Source organism: Semicossyphus pulcher, unplaced genomic scaffold (assembly GCF_022749685.1).
Source record: "Semicossyphus pulcher isolate SPU_LCO1_2020_fin unplaced genomic scaffold, fSemPul1.0.p SCAF_18, whole genome shotgun sequence".
NCBI classification, from domain to species: domain Eukaryota; kingdom Metazoa; phylum Chordata; class Actinopteri; order Labriformes; family Labridae; genus Semicossyphus; species Semicossyphus pulcher.
In genome coordinates, this window is record NW_027211691.1 from 1,269,140 (window position 1) to 1,293,153 (window position 24,014).

General features: G+C 45.2%; 1 protein-coding gene across 3 annotated transcripts in view; it reads right to left on the reverse strand.

Moving 5' to 3' along the window:
• Nucleotides 1-24,014, reverse strand: part of arhgap29a (Rho GTPase activating protein 29a) — a 39,844-nt gene that overhangs the window by 6,570 nt on the left and 9,260 nt on the right. For 2 of the 3 annotated variants that reach the window (XM_069667216.1, XM_069667217.1), the window contains exons 2-16: nt 15,086-15,229; nt 10,960-11,056; nt 9,722-9,794; nt 9,204-9,264; nt 8,245-8,391; nt 7,134-7,195; nt 6,936-7,046; nt 6,739-6,819; nt 6,126-6,308; nt 5,593-5,730; nt 5,306-5,496; nt 3,011-3,180; nt 2,276-2,404; nt 760-858; nt 463-626 (exon numbers count right to left, since the gene is read on the reverse strand). In XM_069667216.1, coding sequence (XP_069523317.1) covers nt 463-626; nt 760-858; nt 2,276-2,404; nt 3,011-3,180; nt 5,306-5,496; nt 5,593-5,730; nt 6,126-6,308; nt 6,739-6,819; nt 6,936-7,046; nt 7,134-7,195; nt 8,245-8,391; nt 9,204-9,264; nt 9,722-9,794; nt 10,960-11,056; nt 15,086-15,229 — 1,850 coding nt within the window. Of the gene's footprint in view, nt 1-462; nt 627-759; nt 859-2,275; nt 2,405-3,010; nt 3,181-5,305; nt 5,497-5,592; nt 5,731-6,125; nt 6,309-6,738; nt 6,820-6,935; nt 7,047-7,133; nt 7,196-8,244; nt 8,392-9,203; nt 9,265-9,721; nt 9,795-10,959; nt 11,057-11,972; nt 12,992-15,085; nt 15,230-24,014 lie in introns of those variants that run through there. The other variant, XM_069667218.1, reaches the window with a different exon arrangement.

Genomic DNA, 24,014 nt, shown 5'->3' on the forward strand with positions numbered 1-24,014 from the left:
CATGTGTCCGTCAGCATTACATAACCCTGAAAACTTAAACAAACTTCAGATTTTTGTTTTCAGCTTCTTATAAATATGGAAAGAAACTGGATCTAAAATAAACCGGTGGGGGGCACAGGGGTGACGGAGGACGGACAAAAGGTCTTCAGTTTCCACGGCCCGTTCCCGGCTGAGAGCGGTCGCTGGATTTGGTCTCTGAGGAGATCTTGTGTCCAAATTTTAGCTTTTATTCAAACGTTTTGATGAGGGCAGAGGTGGTCCCTCGCTTTGTTTATGTTTGATTTCAGCTCAACAGGAGTGATAGAGACGCCATTGTACACTTTGGCAATGTCCATCTTGAACTTGTAGTCCCCTGAATGCTTTGGACTCGCGTCATTGACTAAACGTCCAAATCAAGGATCATGGTGCGTTTTGTTCCACTAGTTCTGAAGCAAAGGAGAAAAGAAAAGAAACCAAGGTTACCTCCTCGCACTCGGCTCCGTGAAACACCACCAGGCCGTCACACTCTCGACACTTGGATGGAGCTCTAAGCTTCCTCAGCTTGTGGGTTTGAGCGGCCTTGGACATCTGGGTGTTTCTGAAGGGACCCGGGGAGCTGGCCGTCTCGATTATCATCTCGCTTAAACCTGCAGAGGGGAGGGAAGGAAGGACAGAGAGCTTCATTACATGTTCTTTACGCCTTCCTAAAATACTACAACAAATACACAATAAGTAGCAAAGAGACAGAATATATACAGAACATGAGGAATAAGTTCTCACCTGTATCAGAGGGCGATGGAGGCTCTCTGTCATCCAGGTCATCAGCAGACGACATGGTGCCGGTGGAGGGGGTTCTGGGTAATCTCCTCTTGAAGTCTCCTGGACAGTAATGCACGACACACCAGTAAGTCCACATCTCCACACTCACATCAGGTCAGAGCTGTCCTTTATCTCTCTACGTCACAGTGATGGAATGAGCAGCACTGAGACGGCCTCCTGGATTTAAGGATCCAAACCCAAAGGTGTGGTCCTCTTTATGCTAATGATCAGATTCAGGTGAAGGTAATGGCTCATTCACACCGACACTCAGTGTTTCCATGAGGTCCATTTAAATATGTTGATCTTCTAATGAGCCCAATAAAGAGGCTCATCAGGGATAGACTCCTCCACCATTAACACCCTGGAGGTTAGAGGGGGGGTGCCTGGAGAGGATATCGTATTCTGACTGTGTTTTTTATTTATCAGTGTTAATGTGGAGGCAGAGTCCAGGACAAGTTTACGTACAGGGACGATAAAGTTTATCGTATCGTGATCTAACAGCTTACGTTTAATCGTTGCTGATTCTGTAATAAACGATGATAACATGACAATCAAAGATCAGGAGAGTCGGAGTAGAAGGAGACATTTTCAACACGCTGCAGTCGGATGGACCCGAGCGATCTGGAGGACAGTGTGGTTAACTCTTTCACACACCAGCCAGTCCATCTACCACCCCTCAGGTTGTGACTACCTGAAAGGCTGCTGGGGGCACTGCTAATGCAAAACACACTCCGTTAAGTTCAAAGCTTTATGTAAATATACAGAGACGACTTCAGAGGAGACTGCAATAAAGTTTATCGTGTCCTACTGTATCGCATCATATCGCATCGTACCGTACCGTACAGGATTGTTCAAATGAAGAATAGATACGTGTAAAAGTGTAAGCTGTGAAACAAAAGGTCCTAATTTGCATAAATTGATGCAGTTTGGATTAAAATCTCGTTTAGTAAGCGATTCTGTATAAAGACTTCACACAGGACACATATAACCTAACCTGTAACCAAACCACTGATCTGTGTGTTTTGTGGATTGTAGACAAACAGACCAACTTGTTGCATAATGTTGAACACAGAGGCATCACTGTCAGCGGTTACTAAGAGAACATGCAAACAAAGCTTTGTGAACATCAGCTTCAGAGGGGTTATTAAATGTTCGGAGACCGTCAGCGCTGAGGAATGCCCCTCCTGTCCATCACCTGTGTGTGTGGTTTCTTTATCAGTGACATCACACTCATACACCTGATATTTAACGCTCAGTGTTGTGTAACAGCTGAAGGCAACAATTTGGTTTCACGGCTGAGTGGTTAACATAAAAGCTCGACAGGAAGTAGAGGTGTTTTAAGTTCACTGATAGCTCAAATGTCACAGCAAAAACATTCCAGTGATGACTGCAGGTGTTAAATAACTCTCCTCTTAGTTACATATAAAGTAAAACCAGACAGTTTATCAGATGAATCTGGCTGCCTGCGCGGTCCTACCTGGGCTTGCAGTGGGTGAGTCCATGGAGCGGGACTCGCTGCTCCCTCCTGCACTCTCTGAGTCGCTGCACATCCCTCCACCCTGACTGGCCGAGGCCCAGGGACGAAACGAGGCCTGAATCCGAAGAGCTGGATGGAAAGATATAACTGTGTTCAGAGGTGTGATATTTTGGCTCGTGCATTTGTTCTAAAAATGAGTCATTTACATTTTTGTTCCTCAAAGTTTCAGACGACTTTAAAACCCCTGAAAACAAACTTACAGCAGTGTCTCTGTTTTTAATCGTCCCTTTTCTGTTACAGACTTAAAGATTAGATTTATTTCTATTTGACAGGAGCTGCCGAAAGATTGAATCTCTGAAACAACAAAAACACAAAGATAGACAATCTAAAGGCCTTCAGAGTGCCACGGCCAATTGGCGCCTATAAACCTTAACCTATAGAGCTTACCACTGCTGTCTTCCAGCTAAACGCGCCTTTAAGTTGTGAGTCCATTAGCCACTGAAGCACCATTAGCCTAATGCTGCCTGAAAAGATCTGGGTGGTAAAATAAAACAAAGGGAGACAACTACACAAAGAAATGGCTCCAGTTTACGGCTTCTTCTAGCTTCACTTTTAACGGAGAACGTTCCTCACATGCAGCGTTTGGTGCATTTCAGTCTCCAGTGTGTGCGTTTACACCTCCGTCTGTTTGTCCTGTGAGACGTGTGCTTTAACTCTCTGATTCTGTCCCCGTACCTTGGATGTCAGTGCTGCTGTTGGAGCGCCTCTCTGCGATCTTGCCGTGATGGTGGTTGATGGGGCCGTCCACGTCTTCTGCACAGAGGGGGTCAGAGGTCACGGACCCCTGGGACAGGTTACTGTGGGAGGAGTGGCTGCCACTCAGCGAGCGCTTGTTTAAAGGCATCCTGCGGAGGAAAATGATGGAACGAGAGTGATGATGTTGTATAAAGTGAACATTTTAAGACGCTGAAACACAGGTACTGGTTGGCCTGGTCTTTTCATTAATATCTTTATAATAGAACACTTACAGACCCAGACACTCAGACAATTAAACTCTTTATCTTTAAATCCCTGCTGTTAGCGTACAGCTAGATTTCCTAATTCTATCAGGACTGAACAGATCCCTGAATGATCCGGATATCTGATGAGGCATCACCATCAAAGACAGACGTTCACTAATGATGATTAACAGAGTCAGATGTTCCTGTGAATCATGCCGACCATTGTTTATAAAAACATCTGACAATATCTCACAATATAGCGTATGTAGGTCAGCGGTCTATATTTAACCTTTGGAGGACCAACGTTGTGGGTGTGTGTGAGTGTGTGTGACGTTTCATTTCCTCTCTCCAAAGCTGAACTCTTTTGATCAGAAGGATCAGAGTCGGGAGGCGGGGAGAGGGGGAGAAAACTGAGAGGGAACAAAGCACTCCCTTATTTCCTTCTGTCTGTGTGTGTGTGTGTGTGTGTGTGTGTGTGTGTGTGTGTGTGTGTGTGTGTGTCACCATGAACCTGCGTCAACAAACCTCTTAAAAAGGAAACTAGCTTCTTTTGCCCAAAGCTTTCCAAAGACCCGACCTTTTCATGTTGGTCAGATTAAACGTGTATTCAGTGTTGAAGCGACTCAAAACTTTCACAGAAGCTCGGTGGTCAGAAGCCCACCGCCCAGCTCCTCTCTCCCGTGACCGCAGTCATTTCCTCAGGAAGCCCCGACCAACCCAATTGTTTGACGTTTTGCTCAACAAGCTCTCTCACTCACTCACTCCCCCTCCACCAGTGACCACAGACTATTCCAGTTACTCCTTTTTCACAGCGTTTGAAAATGATCTTAAAAATTAAAGGCAACACTGAAGTGCCAAAGCTGCAGTTCCTCTGGTGTCCACTTGAGGCTGTCTCCAGCAGTGAGTCAGTCCCCATAGAGCCCCATGTTAAACTTTACAGCAGAAATAAACATGTTTACAGCCTGGTACAAAAAACAGTTTGGGTCTCTATAGCTCATTTCTCTCTTCATGACAACTGTACGGGGAGAATCTTTATACAGCTCACCTGTTTACATTATATTAAGGCTTAAAGTGATGCAGCATTAGGGGCGTGGCCTCTTTGAGTGACAGCTGGGAGCTGTCTGCTAGGTGTCCCCTCAGCTAACTCAGTCACTGAACGTAACCTCTGGGCCGTGTTTGTGCTGTTGGAGCCTTTTGGAGATTTGTTCATGTAAATATCAGACAGATAATCTGTGTTGCTGTGCAGACCGTCCAACACGTGTCACACACTGTTTTTACACTCATCATTGTATTTATATGTTAGTACTAATTAGCAGCTATCTGTGTCTGTGCCATTCCTTTACTCCCTACCATACCTGGCTTGTTAGCTTAAATGATTAACTTACGAACTAGCCAGCTAACCAATTAGCTTTTAGAGTGACTATAAATTCTGATAACTTAGCATCTGTAACCCCTCGCTCCTCTCCGGCTCCTCCTCTTATCCATATATGGTCACTCAAACAAAACAAGATGGCGACAGCAAGAAAAGCCAAACTCGAGGCTTCAGAAAGGCCGCTCTTTAAAGTTGGCTACGTCCACTTTTTTATTCAGTCTTTGTGTGTTTAAAACCGTTTGTTATTTGTAGCCACAGGATCCTATGATGCCACAGGATCCTTTGATGCCACAATACACGTGGAGAGACTGAAACACATTTCAAATAATCAAATGAAATCAAACTGAGCTCCTGCTTTATCTGTGCAACACAAATAACTCATTTCCGTGATCAAATCTGAGTAAGTAAACATAAACACTGATCACTCAGGGGGCTGACGGAGTTATTTTTAGGCACTCAGTAAGCGACAGATTTCAGTTTGATTCCAGTAAGGTTCATGACTTGTTTGTAAATTATTTAATAGGACAAGAACGTTTGAAATGTACCGGACCAAGTTAGAAAGTTTCACTTAAAGTCGGTAATTCAAAACGTAAATATTTTCTCGACCGTTTGATTTAAATCTCTGTCAATGATTGCAGCAGTGTCTTCATGTCTCACCCTGTGCTTTGTGTGACGACTGGGTCATACGAGTGGTGCTCCAGGCGAGGCCCGTCGGTGGGTAAACTCCTCACAAAGTCGATGTAGCGCTGGCCCGGCTCGTACAGTTTGGCGTTCTCACACAGAGTCTGGTGGTTGACGGGGAGAGAGACAACCTGGGCCTGCTGGAGCTGGAACCAATTCACCGTCACCTGAAACAAAGAAGCAACAGTTCAACACCTCCAACATCCTCCTCAACACCGTGTCCAAGGTGTCATAAACATTAAAACACAGACATCGGGACTTACAGCCTTGAAGGTGAGGTCGCACTGGGAGACCATCTCTCGGAGCTGAGTGATTATCACACTCTTGGTTTTAGCCAGATCGACTCTCTTCACCCCGACATCCAGCTGACAGGAAGTGCAGTGCTCTCTGGCCTCCTCCGCCTGCCGACACAGGAAAGACAAGTCAACCTCATTATCAATTATCTGATCAGCAAAACATTTAACAACTGATTTGACCCTGGATTGATGTTCGCCCCCCTTTAGTGTCACAGAACAATTACCTTCAGACTGACCGCATTCTTGTTATTTCCTGTTTCGTCTTATAAAAAGGGAGCGCTAACAAAGCTGTGATGAATACACAACCTTAAATACCTCACCTGGCAAGGTGCAACGCAGCTGACAGTGTGAACTATGAAGTGTTTTGCATCTGTAACCTAATTATGCAAACTTCTCTTTAAGAATTTGTGTCTGTTAGCTGTTTTGTAGATTGTTGAAGGGAAAAAGGAAGAAACTAAATCAGAATGTTGATTTAATGAGTTCAGGAGGAGGTGCCTTACCTTCTGCAGGGCCTCCTCCTCCAGCCGGCGCCTCTTCTCCAGCTGTTTGAACGCCGCTGCTCCTCCTCCTCCTCCCATCTGCTCCTCCTCCAGCCGGCTGGTGGACACCTTGGCTTTCTCGTACTCCTCCTGCCGCTGGGCCTGCAGCAGCCGAGCCTTCCTCAGAGCACTGTCAGCTTCGTTCTGGAGACACAAACACACACACACACACACACACACACGGTGAGTTCAAACACAAACAAACATAAGACTACACAAACTGCACGTACAGCATGTGCAGGGTTATGCAACATACAGAACAAATGTTGTTTCTTCATCTTTCTTGCATTTGATTTGTCCACTATAACCTCATGTCCAGTGATTAACAACAGCTTTTAAAATGCAAGAAAATACACAATGATTTCGCAAATCTTGTACAACCCATAATCAAACGATACTAACCAAACCAAACACAAAGATGTGGCCTTTTAAGTTCATATCCTTCTTTAATTTTACAGTAATCATAAATAACAATCATTAGTAAATAAAGAGTGAGTAAACATCTTTACATTCTGCGTCCTCTCTGTGTGCTCGACCCTCTTCTAAAACCGACGTCCTGTGGAAACCCACTCACCATTTTCTTCTGCTCTCTCTGCCACTGCTCTTTGACCTCCTTTCGTAGTTTGTCCAGCTCATTCTTCCTGGTGAGGAGAGGCTAGAAACACACACACACACACACACACACACACACACACACACAGTCAGTAAGTCATTTGTTTCCTTTCTACAACAAGTCCCATTTCAGAAGCTTCTTGTGCTTCGTTTGTTTACCTGCATGAATTTGTTGCTTTGGAGTATCGCTGCGGTCTGAAGTACCAGCTGGCTGTATTCGATGTCGTTCTTGAAAGCCGTCATGTAGGTCTCACAGAAAGGCATGAACTCCTAACACGAGGAGGAGAAAATCTTGATGTTAACAACATCGAACAAGGCAGCAGCAAATCTGTATTTCCTATTTCAGCATCTTCTCACCTTCTCACCAAGCGTCTTGGCGGATTCGGCCATTTTGGCGTAACTCTTTGCGCACTCAATATCTGCAAAGAAAGCACACTGAAGTTACTCTAACAACATAAACACGGCTCTGTACAGGTGTACACACGGCCTTTTATGTGTGTGAGAATGTTTGTTAAATGCTGAAAAACCAAACTAACTAAAACAACATGAAAGCATTCTCTGATGAGATCACACGTCCTCGAGTCATGACATGAATCTATAATCGATGCGTAAAGAAAGCATTGACCACAGCCGACGTGTTAAACAAACATGCATGTTTGCCTGATAGCAGACTGTACGGCCTGACTGAGTGTGTTGTGTCACTGCGTTGACTTGCCAAAGTGATTAAGTATTAAACTGGAAGCATTCATTAACAGGTGAGCAGAACAAAAGGCCCTCACACCGCACACTCAGCCCTGAGCCGGGATAACGCTGCATTGTCTTAAATCCAGCTCCGGTAATGGAGAACATTTTCTCAGGAAACTGGACCCTAATTAATCCTCTCATAAGGCCACATTCTCAGCACAGCATGACAAATCAATAAAGCAAAAACCTGTGTACAGAATTTAGACCAAAAATTTAATTCAATCCACAATATTTTTAGCCGCCTTTTGCTGCCAGGAGCAACCGAACAAACGAAGCTGGAAAATAATCTGATTTCAGACTGAACAAAGAATCAGAAACGATGAAGAAGCAATTTAACTAAAAAAGTTAGTTGGGCCCAGATTGATCGAAAACCTGAACTATGTAAAGTAAACTAATAAAACTGTTTTATCTGTCTTATTTTGAAAATCCACTTCAAACAAGTATCAGTCAAAAATAAAGCCCCCCCCTCCTCTTAATAACGTCCTCTGTCGTGTTTGATCTTCACCGTGTGTAAGGAGGAAGGTTTCGAAGTGCTCAGCTTGAATGTAACTCATAAAGATCCCCTTCTTACATAACTACCTACACTGAACTTCAGCACATCAAACACCAGGTAATATGGTCATGACATCAACACGCAGCAGCTGACGTTCAGTGTGGCAGGTGCTACTTACCTGCTGCCTCTCTACATGTCAGACATTCTTCCTCCACCTGTGTCCTCACTTACCCATACTGAGGCGCTTCTCCACCCACGCCAGCAGCTCTTTGGTGTACTTGGACCAGGCCTTGGCGTAGAGCAGCGCTGACTCCACCCCGCTGTCCTGCCGCTGCAGCGTCCGGTCCACCTCCTCTGCCCGGACCGGTGGGGACGGACCTGTTAGAACCAGACGAATACCACGAGGAGGGTTATTGTAGATGGAGCTTAAACACACGTCAGCCATGATGGACGTACTACGTGTGTGTTAAGCTGGCTACATCTGTGTCTGTGAGTCAGCGAGACAGGCCCACACTGACCTTGAGTACGGGTGATATGAGCTAATACCATTTTAAGATAATTTCTTCTGACACGAGAGTCTGCTGAGATTACCCCACAGCAGAAACAACACAGACCGACAAAGCAACCACATCAGGTTAAAGGGAAATTCTGTTTTTTTTTAAGCTGGGTCCTTTTTTTACATGTTTTTGGGTCTAAATGACTAATAGGTACAAACAGGTGTGAACGTCTCCAGTAGATGTGTTCATCCTGCAGCAGTGAAACAGGCTGTCATGGCTGCAACATAATCCTTGATGGGTCAAAGGTCGTCCACTAAAAGTTCTTGTTGTTTCCACTGACAGGCTCAGATTGTTATTCTAAGTGTGTGACAAGATGACAGAAAGGATCCCTACAGAGATCAGTGGAAACAACAAGAACTTTGAGTGGACGACCTTTGATTGCACCCAAAGACTACATTGCAGCCTTTACAGCCTGTTATGTCACTGCCAGCTGAAGCAGTTCCACAACTTTCTGTATCCGTCATTAAGACTTTAAAATATGTAAAAATCCTGCCATGGTTTAAAAATACCAAAAATGCCCTTAAAGACTGATTTCAGCTTTATTCCATCTCATTCACCAGGATTAGTTTCTCTCCACACTTTCACAGAGCAGCGCTGCAGCACAGGAGCTGCGTGTGATTAAATCTGCCTTACCTGGCGGATCATCTTTCTCCGGACCGGATCCTCCAGATTCCACTGAGACGTTCTCGAAAGACTGAAGATGAAAAAACAGAATCTAAATGAGGAGGCACGGCTCGCTCTGCTAACACGCTTTAAACCAGACTTCCTCTTGAGAGCAGTTATGAAAGCTACGGCAGGAAAACAACAATACATCGTATCATTCATCATTCGTGTGGCCATTTCTGGAACATGCGTCAACCTGCGAGTGTCCGCTTAACCTCTGATCTCTGCGCCCTGCCGGCTAATGTTTCATATCTGTAGCTTGAACATTCAGGGGCAGTGGGGCACATCCTGGCGTTCCTGGGACACTGAATTAACTAATGATAGATGTGTTTGAGAAAGGAGCCACAACAAAACACTATCTGTCCTTTCTGATTGATTCATGTTGATGTAAAGTAGAAAGCGCCAATCAGACGTGCTGAATCAACCAGGCTATTTGTTCTGGGGCGATGGACAGAACTAGAGAATATAAACATAAAGACTTTTCTTACCCTGCTCCTCTTCGTCAGGGGGAGCCCCAACACTGATCCATTCTCTACATCTCCCATAAGGAAGTCAGACACTCTGAGGGGAAACACAGAGGTGGTTTAGAAAGGATCAAACTGTGGAGGAATAAGTTTCACACAACACTCAAAAATCATCATGGACTTTAATTCAAACGTGGCACTGCTGCGTTTTAGTGCATCACTTCCAAGAAGTCGATGCAACTAACAGGGGACGCGTAAAAAAACAATTGATGCATCATCGGCCGGGATATCCTGACTCTGGTCTCCTGCGTTGTTAACCGACAGTTCTCATAATGAAACTTGAACGTGTTTTATTTGATCTTCAGGGTTTCAAACTCCTCACCTGCAGTGTGTATATTATTTTTATGGACATATTTTGGATGACAGCATTTAAACAAAAATCAAACCCCATAACCAAACCTAAAGACACACACACCTGCACACACACACACACACACAGGGAGGAGGGGTACAGATAACCAAGAGACAATTGTCTAAAGATCATTGGTTTGGCTGATTAATCACCTCTATATGACATATATAGTATATACATTTTGTCCATCCATCATCTGTACCGCTCATCCTTTTAAAGGTCGCGGGGGGCTGGAGCCTATTGCAGCTGATCACCAGTCCACCTTTCCCACCTACGGGCGATTTGGAGTCACCAGTGAACCTAACGAGCGTCTGTGGACTGTGGGAGGAGCCGGAGCATGCACGGGGAGAACATGCACACCCCACACAGAAAGGCCCTCTGCATCTGAAATGGGACTCAAACCAGGAACCTTCTAGCTGTGAGGTGACCACTGCACCACCGTGCAGCCAATGACGTTTGTACCTGAGATCATTTATATTAAAATATAACTTACTTTACATGAGACAGATTTGTAAATAACGAGAACGATCAGGTTGTTGTAGGAGAATATTCGTGCGTTAGACTCGAGATAACCTGCTGCTCTGCTCAAAGCAGGTCGTCTTTCTCTTGCTGGAAGGAATGGTGGTTATTTGGCTGGCTGTGAGTGCAAGCCAAGCACAGCTATGAGGAAATGGATATCATTCAAAGGTCTGCGTGCGTGTAATTAACTACCTACACCTTCTTTAATCAGTTGATGAATCTGCTGTTTGATTTCTCCTGCTCCAGGCTGTTTTCAGATTTATCCACCTTTTACAATCAAACATTATTTACCCTTTTAAATAGTTTCATATTGGCTGTCAATCATACTTACACATTGCCAAAGGTGAACGCCAATGTGTCGATAGCGGTGTAGATCTCTCCGAACAGCTTCTGCTTGTTCTCCTCGTTCACCTCCTTAAAGTTCACTCCTGTCACAAAGTGATGAAGCAGCAGTGAGTCAAACTTTGGTAACAAACTCAAACCCTGCATTCTGAACACATCCTGCACTGGCGCCACTGAAATATCTGTTTTTAAGGAATGAGGCTCACGGCGTGATTCATCATCCTGTGCATGACGTCAGGAAGGAGTCAATAAAACCCTCCTCGCGTCATACTGTACTCCTTAAATCACACGGAGCGCTGGACAAGTGTTCACTTTGTATCTGAAACATTGAAATGGAAAAGTCCCTCAGAGGAATCCAAAAACAACTTCGTACCTTAAATCAGAAAAGATAAGCAACGACTGAGCGTGTGTATATTTGGCTGTAATCTGGGGAGGCAGTAGTTTCCTGCTGTAAGTCTAAACACGGCGATGACTGAGCACAGAATGGGAGAAACACAGCAGAGTAAATACGGCTGTAATCAGTCTTCACAGTAAACTTCCTGTCCGGACCGAGCAGAGAGATGCTCAGAAAAATGAGTCCAAACACGCAGCAATAAATCAGTGATGTCACGGAGCGCTTTGCTGCCTCCATGGTTTCCTCGGTCTTTCCTCTCCGGCAGAACAATGGGGATTTCTAGAGTCCGAACCCTCAAGGAGCAGATATTCCAATAACCGTCTGTGTGACTGAAAGTTTCCCTCGTGAATCGAGTCTTTGAAGCAGAAGAAGAGATTTATGGATGGAGACAGAAAGTAGGGAGCGTTCTGGACAAATGAATGAATTAATCCTGAAGTTTTCTACAACACCAGTTAGACTAACCGCTCCAAGAAGTATCCTCAATAACTCTTTAGTCAGCTGAAGACACCAGCGCCTACCAAATACGAAGATAACTACTCTGCACTGAGTCTAGGTCGTTTGAAGAGACTTAAACTGTTCTTAAACAGGCAGAACTACCAGTTACCTACCTTAACACTTCCTCCAGCTTTCTCTAGAGTCGAACAGTCTGGATCATGACCAGCAGACGCTTCTTTGGTGCGACTGAAACCAGATGTGTCCGTCCCAAAACCTGAAGCTACGGTTCTTTAGTGGGTCCAAAGGTATCTTCCTCTCTCATCACAGAAGATAGAAAAATAAATCCAACGTCAAAACACTCAGAGATTCAGACACAGGAAGTGCTGACAGAGGGGAGCACAAAAAAGGATTAGACGGGGTCCGATGTCCTCGGGGGGCCCAGGAGCCTCTTCCAACCCCAGGCCAGCTACAGTAGCCACCACCATTCAAAGCACGTATCTCTCTTTTGCTGCTTCATCTCCACCTCTTCTGTCCAACCCCCGACCCCCCAACAGGACATCCTGAGGCTCACTGGAACACAATGCCCGTACGCGCTCAGGCCCCAACCAGAGGTCCAAACGTGGAAGTTACATCATCGGGGAAAAATGGTATTGTTTCACTGGAAAAGCACAACACACTCGAAACACTCGAGTCAACTGCAACCTCACAGAACTCAGATCGAAGAGGAACTTCTCCAATAAACAGAAATGTGACGGTGAAGTAACTTGATGTGTAACTGAATCACAGGAAGTGACAAAACTGTGTAGAAACAACGGTTTAATCTTCACAGAAACACGACTCTCTGACACGAACACTGAAAAAAAACGACATTTCAAATCGTCTTAAGGTTAAAATTCATGTCAGACCAAAACCCAAACTCCTGTCACATGACCGATCTCCATAAACAGCAGCATATTAAAAATGTTCATATTTACATGACATGATTTACATTTGGAAGTGGAGAAATCAGTGGTTCAAGTGAACAGCTGATATCAGCCTGTCCCTGTGTGAGGGTCAGGAAGTGAGCAATTCTGGCCCCCTAGTGGCAGAGAGGACGCTACAGCAGGCTTTGTACATTAACAGAAAGGACTACATGATTACAGATAATGTAAATGTTAATTATTACAATATTTGATGTTTATTAAAACACAAGTTCAGAGATATCGTTAACGCTAATGTCCTTAACCCTTTGTGCAGTAGAGACGTTTACATTCGTGTTTCTGTACAAACTGAACTTAAAGGTCATAAAAGTCAATCAGCTACAATAACTGATAAAAGTATTAAAATTATGTCATAAATAAGGAAAAACTGGGCTTGTTCTTTTCATCAGAGTTTGAAAGATTGATCCAGAACTATTCTGAACGTAGAAACACGAACAAACATTTCTCTACAGTGATGTGAACCTTTTTGTTTTTGAGATACTCAAATCTTTACGAGCAGTTTAAAGACGTTTTGACCGTTTTAAATGCAACATAAGACCAGTGCATATGTTGTTGTTTTTGCATATTGTGATGTTATTCCTCGATGTATCTTTAAATGCTGCAGATCTGGAGATGCACGATATTATCAGCACATTATCGGTACCTGTAGATAAGGGCTTGAAAATGAACTGAACTGTCATTTTCCTGCCGATATTTTATGCAGATAAAACAACGCTTTAATTCTGCCTGAATGCTCGACGAGTCTCTAAGAAAGAAAACAAACAAATAAATCTGGCATTCAGTACAGAACCTCAGTTTAAGCACTTTTCTTATATAGTGAATGTGTCCATTTTAAAAAGCACTGTGTTATGTTACTTCTCGGCCACTGCAGTAAGAGTAGGCATGATATCACTTCCACTACAGGGGAGACTTGAACAGCATGTGCCTAATATATCGGTATCGAAATCTGCAATCGGCAAAAAGGGTTGGAAAATATCGGCCTATCGGATATCGGCAAAAAATCCAATATCGTGCATCCCTTTGCAAATCCTTAGATCTGTGCAACCTAAAGGTTACGCAAGTTTTGTTTGTTATGCTCTAGATATTATGGTTTACATTTTTTCAGTTAATTTTGACAGGATTATGTAATCAATCATCTCTGCAGCAGGAAAGCGGTCGCAAACTGCCGGTTGCACATTTCCCTCACGTTTAACGCTGCACGTAACGTGACCTGAAGACAAACATACAACATGATGTCCCGGAGAGACGGAAGATAACTTTGAGCTGCAACATAAATAAAGTTTCAGGCTGTGATACTTTTTTTGAAGAAACATGAATTAAAGATTGATTTATTGGAGAGGACAGCTGAAGAGAGACAGGAAGTGTTGGGAGGAGAGAGCGGGGGATGACATGAACCAAGTGATCGGCAGGTCGGGAGTCGAGCCTGCGATCAGTGCGTCGAGGACTGTGGCCTCTGAACATGGAGTACCCGCTCTACCAACTGAGCTACACCAGCAAAGAAACATTAATTAAACCTATCAATCCGACTAATGAGCTTTCAAATGTCAGGCCAACATATTGAGAAGTTCCTCCTCGGCGTGCCAACATATTTAAATGTGGCACAAATACCCACGTTGCTGAAAGTTTGGATTTGCATGCAACTAATAATTGTTTATGGCACACAAATGGGTGTGTACGTTTGGACTAATTCCAGATATTTCACTGAAGGTGATCTACATGCATCAATCATCTGCAGCCTCCTCGTGCTTTTATCTCTTTACCGAGAGAAAGATCTTCAAAGAGCCGCGCAGCTCCTCTTTACAATGCAAATGGAGACGAGGTGAACTCAGGAGGATTCCTGAGTGCCGGCCAAGTAAAGAATCGACCTGCATGCCGGATCATCACCTGAGAGTGAGGGGTTGTAAAGGATTCCTCAGTGGAGTTCCCTCTGGACTGGCGGACGAAGCACAAAGGACACCCGGGCCTCCCGGCCGCTTCGATCTGACTCCAAATATTATTTTCTTTCTCTCTGTGAGGGTTCAAACGCACACTGCTGCATTTAAAGCAGTGACTTCTGAGGAGCTGCATTACTTTGAGGCTACAGTGAAACCTTCCCTGGGAAGAAGCCCGGGGAGGACAGTGTGAGAGAGAGGACAGAGTCATCGTGGATGTCCAGCAGATAAAGCTGTCAGGGGAGGAGCGGGGTTAGATAAGCAGAGACAGAAAACAGAGCCGAGGGAGAGCGGAGGGGTAGCTGGTGTGTTTTACAGGGAAGCTGTGAGATACATGTGTGTGTATGTAAGGGAGATCTGCTCATCATAGCCGACCTTTGACCGTGGCGATGACGGTTCCAGCTGTACTGAGGATGTCCACAGAGTTGAGGCTCTGGTGTTTGCTGATAATGGCCTTCAGGACTCGCAGCAGCTCCCCGAGGCGCTCGTGCACCGCCTGATGGAGGCAGTCCTGGTGCTCTGAGAGAAACAAAGACAGTTTTACTGCAATGAATATTTAACCTTCCTGGGTGATGATGCTTCAATGTCTTCTGTTCAATCTACCTCTAAATAACACACAGCTAGGGTCTAATATGGAGTACGGCAGTCTATAAGTACACATCTTCCACAGACACAGATCGGGACCGTGAAAGTGAAATGTTGAGAGAAAGACAAAGTAATCTTTGAGTAAATGCAACTGTAAGAGTTGCTTCTGTGTTTTCTTTAATTTCGGGTCTAAATCGGTACATAGATGAAATTGCTTTGGGATACTGCTCCAGCCCGCAGCTGCAAAGCAGGCTGTGATGGCTGCAAAGTAATCCACAGATTGTTTTTCCAAGTGTGTGACAACATGACAGAAAGGATCCCTACAGAGATAGACCTTTTTGTTACAGAGGAAGATGATTTTTTAAAAGCATAAACAGCCGTTACATCACTTTCCTCAAAGCTACCAGACTCCGTTGACAAAAACAGTAATTTAACGATGAGTTGCTGGTCTCCTGCTGCCTCGATCGATTAGCTAATTTGTGTGACTTTGGTGTTTAAGACGTTCTTTCTGGTCCCACACAATATTTGTTTAATGCACAACAACACACACAAGCTAACCGATCGAGGCAGCAGAAGACCAGCAGCTCCTGTGTTCTGTGAGGTTAAATTACTGTTTTTTTCAATGGAGTCTGGTGTGTTTGCAGAGAGCGATGTAACGCCTGTTTGTGGTGTGGGAAACATCATCAGCAGTATCTACAGCATATCAGGCCCTAAAGTCTCATTTAAAGCTTCTTTATCCCTGAGCCTCGTTAACCTTTGACAGATAAGATAACTCTGACACAAGCTATTATGCAATTATGATAAAGAACAAGACACCTGTGAGGACAAGAAAGTTACAAGTATTCAAGGCTGTTTATTGCGTCTCCATTTATTGTTTCTGTTGAATGTTTTAATTAGGAGACTTCTGTATTTCCACCCGGAGGCTCAACAGTTCATCATGTGCTCTAACACCTGAGCAGATTGGACCCAGCTATTTAAAATCTCCTGCTTTAATGATGCAACCTCCCTGAAAACAGGATTACTGTGACAGTCCAGCTTTGTTTGGTGAAACGCCGACCACGGCAGCCGTGTCCGACTGCTGCCAAAACCACACTTAGAACTGAAACGGTTCGAACCCGACGACTGCAGGAAGCGCGCAGGAACCGTGTTTGTCTATGCACTTGGTTAACACTCAGCTAGTTAGTCATTTAACCAAAGAAAACATGACATCTCAGGTATGTGGCGCACTAAATGTGACTTGACTAACAGTGAGTCATCACCGATTGCAAAGGGACTAAATGCTCTTTGCTATCCGGTAACCTTGACACCGCGCTCTTTGCAGGGTGGAGGAATGAAGTCATGAATGAGAAAATGTAAATGAGGACTTGAAGTACGATTAAGATGCTTTTTACCACTTTCTGGAAACATACTGACACTACAGGGGAGTGTGACTCAGTTCTGACACAGCTAGCATGACTGCTAGGAGAGGGGAAGGGGAGGGAAAGGTAGACACATCTCTCTGAACCTCTCTCACACAGAGAGACACTGATTGTTGGGTTGCTCGGCTGTAATCACACTAAATATGCAGTAAGCTGCTTGGAGGTTGGTTAATTTCATGCTTTAAATGTGCTAATCATAGTGAGGTGTATAAATGAGTTTATTTTCGGTCAGATCTCTTTGCAACTTTGTGTAAATATAGGTAAAAACACACACATGCAAACACACACACACACACAAACACATAGAATGGACACAGGCCATGAAAGCAGCATTTTGTGCTGACGATCACCCCCGGATTACCCCCTCATGGACGGGGGATCAGAAAGACTTTAGCTGTCTCCCATTTTGTCCTTTATTCATTAGCCCTCTTTTTTGGAGCGGGACAAATAGTGCCGCCGGTGGGGCTAATAACGCTCGGGCTGTGTGGACACCGTCACAATGCTAGCTGAGGCCCTGACCCGGAAATCCAGCCAACTGAGCAGCAGGTGACAAGTTCACTTTGACCAACAGGTCACAACACAACACAACAGACATCCAGAACAAAGCGCTGAAACGTCCGTGCAGCCAATAAACTACAGAGCACAACACTTCTATATGTTTCATAAGAATGTTTTAAAGAGGGGTTGTCATGCTGTTTCACATTGTAACACATATAGATCATGTTACAGTGTTGGAGGTCCAGACTAAACGTGGGTGAAGTTTCGGATCGGCAGGTAAAAGTATGTTGGAGTAACCCCCAGGCTTCTCAGCTCAGTCGGCAGTTATTTCTACACACTGCACTTTGTGACGTCACAAAGTGCAGCCTCAGCAGGCTTCGGAGAGCTGGCCAATCACAAGAAAGTGGGCTTGTAGGGGCGGGGTTTCTTAAAGGGACAGAGCTGTTTCAGGCAGAGGTTGTATGAGGGCCTGCAGAGAGACGGTGTGAGAAACTACTCCACAGGTATCACAGAGGGAAACATGAAGCTTGTAATTAGCATACCCCCCCTTTAAGCTTTCATATACAGTTTGACAGCCTCGCTTTTTGGCTAAACTTCAGCAAGGCTGGGGGCCACCTCTACTGATCCAGAGTCTGTCACTGACTTGAGTGTGCAACTTAAATGTGCTGTTTATTTTCCCCAGTACCTGCTAATCCAACCCTACTGTGCTACGATTGGTTGGGAAAGCCAATAAGTCAGGACTTCAACCCAGGAGATCGTGTTTGTGTCTCCAAAACCCAAACCGTGATTGTTTCTCTTAGACCCAACCGAGACGTTTGGTGCCTTATCCTAATGAAACATGTGGGGACGAGAAAAATATGTCGGTTTGGGTTAAATCCATCAGTTCATGTGGACTTTGCTCAGGACAAAAAGGCTTCCCTTCAGAGGCCCTGAAGGCAAACTTTGAGGCCACACGTTCAAACCAATCACAGCACAGCAGGGCGGGACTGGGCGAAGCTCTTCTGGGCAATAAAAACTCCCATGAACTCCCAAAACCAGATGAATAGGTGTGATGGTTCGTAACATTCTGTAACTCTCGCCAACTTACTTTTCCCATCATCTGGTTAAAGGAACCAGAGGGACGCGTGGCTGAGGAGGCTGCTCCCATACAGAGGAGGAGTATGTAAGTAACAATTATGAACAACAACTTCCACACACAGTCCAGCCACATACTGAGCTGCACATAGTCGTGTTCCTCAGTGTGTAATCATAATGTGCCGAATGCTGCTGCTTTACTGACAACTTAACTGCAGCCAATCAGCACTCTGCAAATCAACAACAGGCACTTCACATAAACTCAGAGATGTGGAGTGATTATGTAAGGTGGAATAACGCTGGAATAAAACTTCAGAAGGTCAAAGGTAAGTCCAGGTGAGAGACAGACCATCTCTGCAAACAGTCTGCTAAACACCCAGACACCAACATGATTACATAAGAGCAGCACAGACCCAGACTGTTCCACTCATCATGAACTCCTCTGTGCCAACATGCTCCGCTGCTCCCAGCCTGCCAAGAGCTCCTCCACAGGACCTGGAGAGTCCTCTCCTCCGCCATGGCAACCGTTTTCATCCGTCTTCATCACATGTCATGCACGGCTACTTCTCGTGCCAAGGACAGAGTGCTTTTTGATGACGAAAGCTTCTCTGCCTTTCATTCAGCTGCCCAGCTCCCCACGAGGCAGGAAAAGGGCCGGTGGTGATTCTGGCACTGCCACACATCAGACTGAGGCTCGAGACTTCTATACAGTCAACGCACAGGCGAACAATAAGGGTCATCATCTGTGAACTGAGCGATTTACAGAGATGTGACATGTGTGCAGTTCAGATCACAACCCATCCAGTCACACATTTTCACTGCTGAGATCAATGACACTGAAACACTTGACAGGAAGTCTGTCTGACTCTGTGATTTCATGGGAGTATTTTTAAACACTAATATCTGTACAATCTGTACCACCTCAGATAAACAGATAAAAATTTTTTATTTATTAATTTTTTGGGATATTTTCATTTTTATGAGCAAAGTGCAAAGACGTTTTGACAGTTGCATCTGCAGTGAAATACTTTATCATTAAATTATCTTAAGTTTTATTAGTTATGCAAGTTGTGCTTTAGCTATTATAGTTAGTTTTTTTAGATTATGCAAACAACGTTCTCCCACGACTACATTGTAGCCACCGCCTGCTGCCCGCATGTTGTCGTTACATCTTACACACGGCACAAACACTAAATGTAGTAACCACATCAGTAGCCCTTTTCACTGCCAGTTCAAGGCGGGATTAGTACGCCTCTGCTACGTTCTGTCTCCTATGTAAAACGCACGGAGGCAGAATGGCGGGGCGAAGTCGTTCCGCCTCTGAGCGTTTACACCTCATGGACGTTTCGCTTCCCCAGCGCTGTAACAACAGCTTTACACCGGCGCTGCTTGGGCTGATGTAGAATGGCAAAGGCTGCATGACGCCCGAGCTTCGTTACAACGCTGAGGCCGAACCGCTGAGTAAAAAGGGCTGATGAACGTCAGGGTGAAGCCGTGGTGTCGGACACAAGAAGAAAGAAGAGTCCAGCTGTTACATTCTTCATTTAGATTTGGATGATGTGATAAAAGATCTCTATCAGCCAGTTTGTGCCGCCTTAGGTTCTCTACCTGTTTCACATCTCAATGATGAAGGATTTCAGAGCTCACACGTCAGGTAAATGAGTTCACATAAAACAACACTTGAAAACTTCCCAGCAGAAGATTCTAAACATTAAAACATGTATAATATACCATATTTCCCTGTTAGCTGTTAACAGAAGCCCGTCTTCCCAAAGACCTTCTCTCACAACCCCGCGTACAATCATGTGATAAGGGTCACAGTTTACAATGAGCCGCTTCAACCCTTAAGCCCTCAATCGGTCCTGGTCAGTTTAGATCCCATTTATGGACATTATCCTTTCAATGACCAAACGCACACAATGGCCTAAATCATCCCTACACAGGCTATACACCCCATTCATCCACCGAGTAACTGAATCCCGAGTCCTGCAGGCATCGAGCCCGGACGGGCTGGAGGTTTATTAAGGACGAGACCAAACCCTGAATGCCCACGAGACAGAGGCTCTTCCTTTGCAAAGCTCCATGGGCTTCAATCCTCAATCAATGGCGGCTGTGTGGCCTATTGGACCATCCTAAATGGAGGCTAATTAGCAAGACATTATGGTTGCGTCCACCAGCCCAGCAGGACGCAGGATAATGTACAGAGACTGATTATTTAACCCCTCGACTGCCATTCTGGGTGTGACACAAAGGGAGCAAGACGAGTTCCCACCAGCTAAAAGGAACAGCTGATTAGTGCGTTTTGTTTCAGCTGTTGTTTTGTTCTGTTTAAGACGGGAAAGAAAGTTTGAAAGGAATTTTTTTTTTCAGGAAAAAGTTGCATAACAGAAGGTGTTTCAATGCGCAAATATTAGCCCCGACCAAACTGGGAGAAAACAAACACGCAACTGGGAAGATGGGTCCATTCTACCCCGGGAGGAACACTGGGTTTCGCTGGAGGATTTGTTTGAGTGCTGAAAACTCACTATTGTCCCCGGGGCCACTAGCAAACAGAGGGACCGGTCCCCTCATGGGGCTGCCACATGAAGCATTTATGGAACAATAAATCACAACGGCAGCTTTTCACTTTCACGGGAAAGCAGGATTTGAGTGTGTGCGTATGTGTCTTTGTGTGTGTGTGATGGTTAGTGGTGGGAGGATTGTAAGGAGTGATAGGGGAGGAGTTCTGGTGGAGGGGAGGGGGTGTTATTTGGGGTAGTACTCTCCCTCGGGATTTGTCCCAAATTTACCCCTGCACCCCACTTCCCTGCTTCAGTGGGGGTTATGAGAGGAGGAGAGAGCGGGGGACATTCCTGGGCATAATAAGCCCTGGTGAATGAAGGCTGCAGGGGGATCAGACTCTGATCCTGATGAGAAGGAGGCCGCGGATCAGGAGCCGCTCTGAGGGCTGCCAGTAACACATTGCCAGGTTTTTACTTCATTAGCGTCATGGAAACCCAACATTCCTGCCTCTTGTTTGGGAGCGGGGACGGGAGCTGCAGGAGCGAGGGGTGGAGGGGGATCCATAATGAAAACATTGTCGGATCATTCACCATCGAAATGACACCTCAATACCAAAACACTCTGATGCAGAGGCTCACTGACAGCCGGATTTCATGGGTTTAGGATTCACTAACATCAGGACCTGGACGTCTACCTGAGAACATTTTGTCCTGATGACCTGGTGCAACAGAAAGAAGGTCACATGCTACGCCACTTTCTCATATCTAGTCATATATGATACTCCACCAATGCTCGAGCCCCCGTGCAGCTCCAAAGTTGTCCAGTTGTTGCACGCAGTAAAATCGAATATTAATGCAGTAAGTGTCGGCAGGCATCGGACGAGTTCTTTGGTTTCAGAAGCGTTCTGGTTTCGGGCCTTGTTGTGTTGTCCAATCACGTTTGATCAGCCTTTGGTTGCACGCAAGAAAACAGTCCATGTGCAGAGCAGGAGAGGTGGAAAGAATTGGCCGGACCACAATCCTGGAACGCAATCATTGAACATTTGGCTTCTGATAATTATCATAACCAGATATCTGCATGAGCGCAGGTAACCAGACAGTCAAAGGAAACGTCTCTTAATTCCAGCTCCATTCTTAAGTTGGACTGTAAACAATGACCAACAGAAATATAAGAAGTCCAGGCCAGGATATTGGTTGTCCATTATCCGGATATCTGCCGGCTGCTCCAAAACCCAAAAATATCCCCAAGAGGATTATAGTTGAAGTAGCCGATAAGTTCCGAAAGTGCACAAAGTCCAACAGATTTAGAGCTAACGGTGTCGGAAGCGGATGTTTATACAGACTCAGACAGAGCTCGATCCATTTGTGCAAAGAAACTTTACAAAACGACACGCCTGCAGTGTGCAAACTATTTTTCCAAAGTGAAGCTTTGATCATAAACATTTTTGCAGTAAATCGTTTGTATAGAGCACAATTAAGGTTTCTAGGAAGATGCTGCTTTTTCTTGATGCGTCACAAAAGGAAACTGTGAGACCTTTTCCAACCAAGCATCAATGGCCCGACTCTTTGAAGCACAACACTTCCACCAGGGTCTGACACAAAATGACTTGGCAACATTCCTCTCGCTCTGACCCTAGCTATGCTCAGTCATGCATCGCAAATGATGGGAGCAATGTATTATTTATGGTTCAAAACATTTGAGGGGACGGAGGGGTGCTTATTGCTACAAAGCAAGTGTGAAATCACTAAACATGTCACAACTGGGTCTGCAGAGGTCCGATCAAATGGAAGCAGCTCCTGGCTGAGGGGGCTAAAGAGGATGTTGGACAGGCTAGCCATGACCAACGTCAATCAAACCCTCTCAGTGTGTCCTATTGAGGCCGGCCACAGCTGGACATTCCAGCAACTCACCCAAATCACCCAAATAGAAGCAGTTGTTTCAAAGAAATTGTGGATTCATCAAAAGCTACGGTTGGTCGAGGTTTCAACGGCTCTTTGAGACTCTTCAAAAGAGAAAAGCACCCAGATGTGGGTCTAATAATCAATCACCGAGTGACTCAGTAACCCTTTGTTTTGCTCCAATGGATCCGTCTTTAATTGGGTAGGGTTAAATGCCACATTCTTTCACATTACCCTCTCACCACACCACATCTTTAATTGGGTATTTATGCGCAATGCGAAAAAATGCCTGACCATAACAGAGCCTTGCAAAATGGGTCCACTTAACCTTTAACACTTGGGCAGGGTCACTGCAATGGGTGGCCCATACATCCCTCGATATCCCCCCCCCAATGTACTTCCTGTGGTCAGTGGCCCTGGTCCACCTCTGTCGACAGACCACCGGCGGTCCGCTCTGCGGATTAGCAGATTACATGCAGCTGGTAAAAGGCAGGGGGACTTTGCCTTCCCAGACCTCTGTGCTCATACCGGGGCATTCCCTGTTGCTTCACCTTTGAAGCTCTTTTTCCCATGACTGCTTACACAAAGAGCCGGCGTTTAAGAAAGAGCCCCAGGCTAGACACACAGCACCTTCCACCTAGGTGGGGGGCTTTTATGTTGCCTCTCTGCAGGCTGCTGCCTTTGTCAGGCTTGTTAGCTGTTAGCTCAAGGAACCAAAAGTGAATGAAAAATCATGCTCAATGGAGGCTGAAGACAGGAAGTGCTTGACACCAAGTTTGAAGAGAAACCCAAGCTAACAACGTATTGTAAACTCTAGAGATATAGATCTGATCAGGATCCATTTTATTAAAATCCAAGCGTGAATGTTCTGAGCCCTCTTTCAAGTCAGAGGACACTTTCCCCTCGGATATTTCTCTCCTTAGTTGTTGCATATAAATGAGTCCCAGTGTGGAGTGAAGAATTTTGTTTTTCCCCCTCTTTCATTTCTCTTTGGAGCTGTCTGTCACCGTGAGGAAAGACAGGCAACCTTTCTCTGTGGATACCCCCCCACATCTCCACCACCACTGCCTACTGTTGATGCAAAGCTCTGAAGGTTGGCATTCCAACTATGCTTTCTTTAAGAGAAACTGCAAATCCCCCCACCGTGCAACCTCTAGCTGGCAGCCAAAATGCTCCGGCATTAGGCTGAAGAGACTACAGTTGCTCTCAAAGCTGTGTAAAGGAACATCAGCAGGCCTGAGAGCTGGGAGGGCTGTCCAACAAGCACAAAGATGGGCCCCTCCAGCACACCTGTCAAGGGGCTGAGCTGGGAGGTGAGGGGGCTGAGGT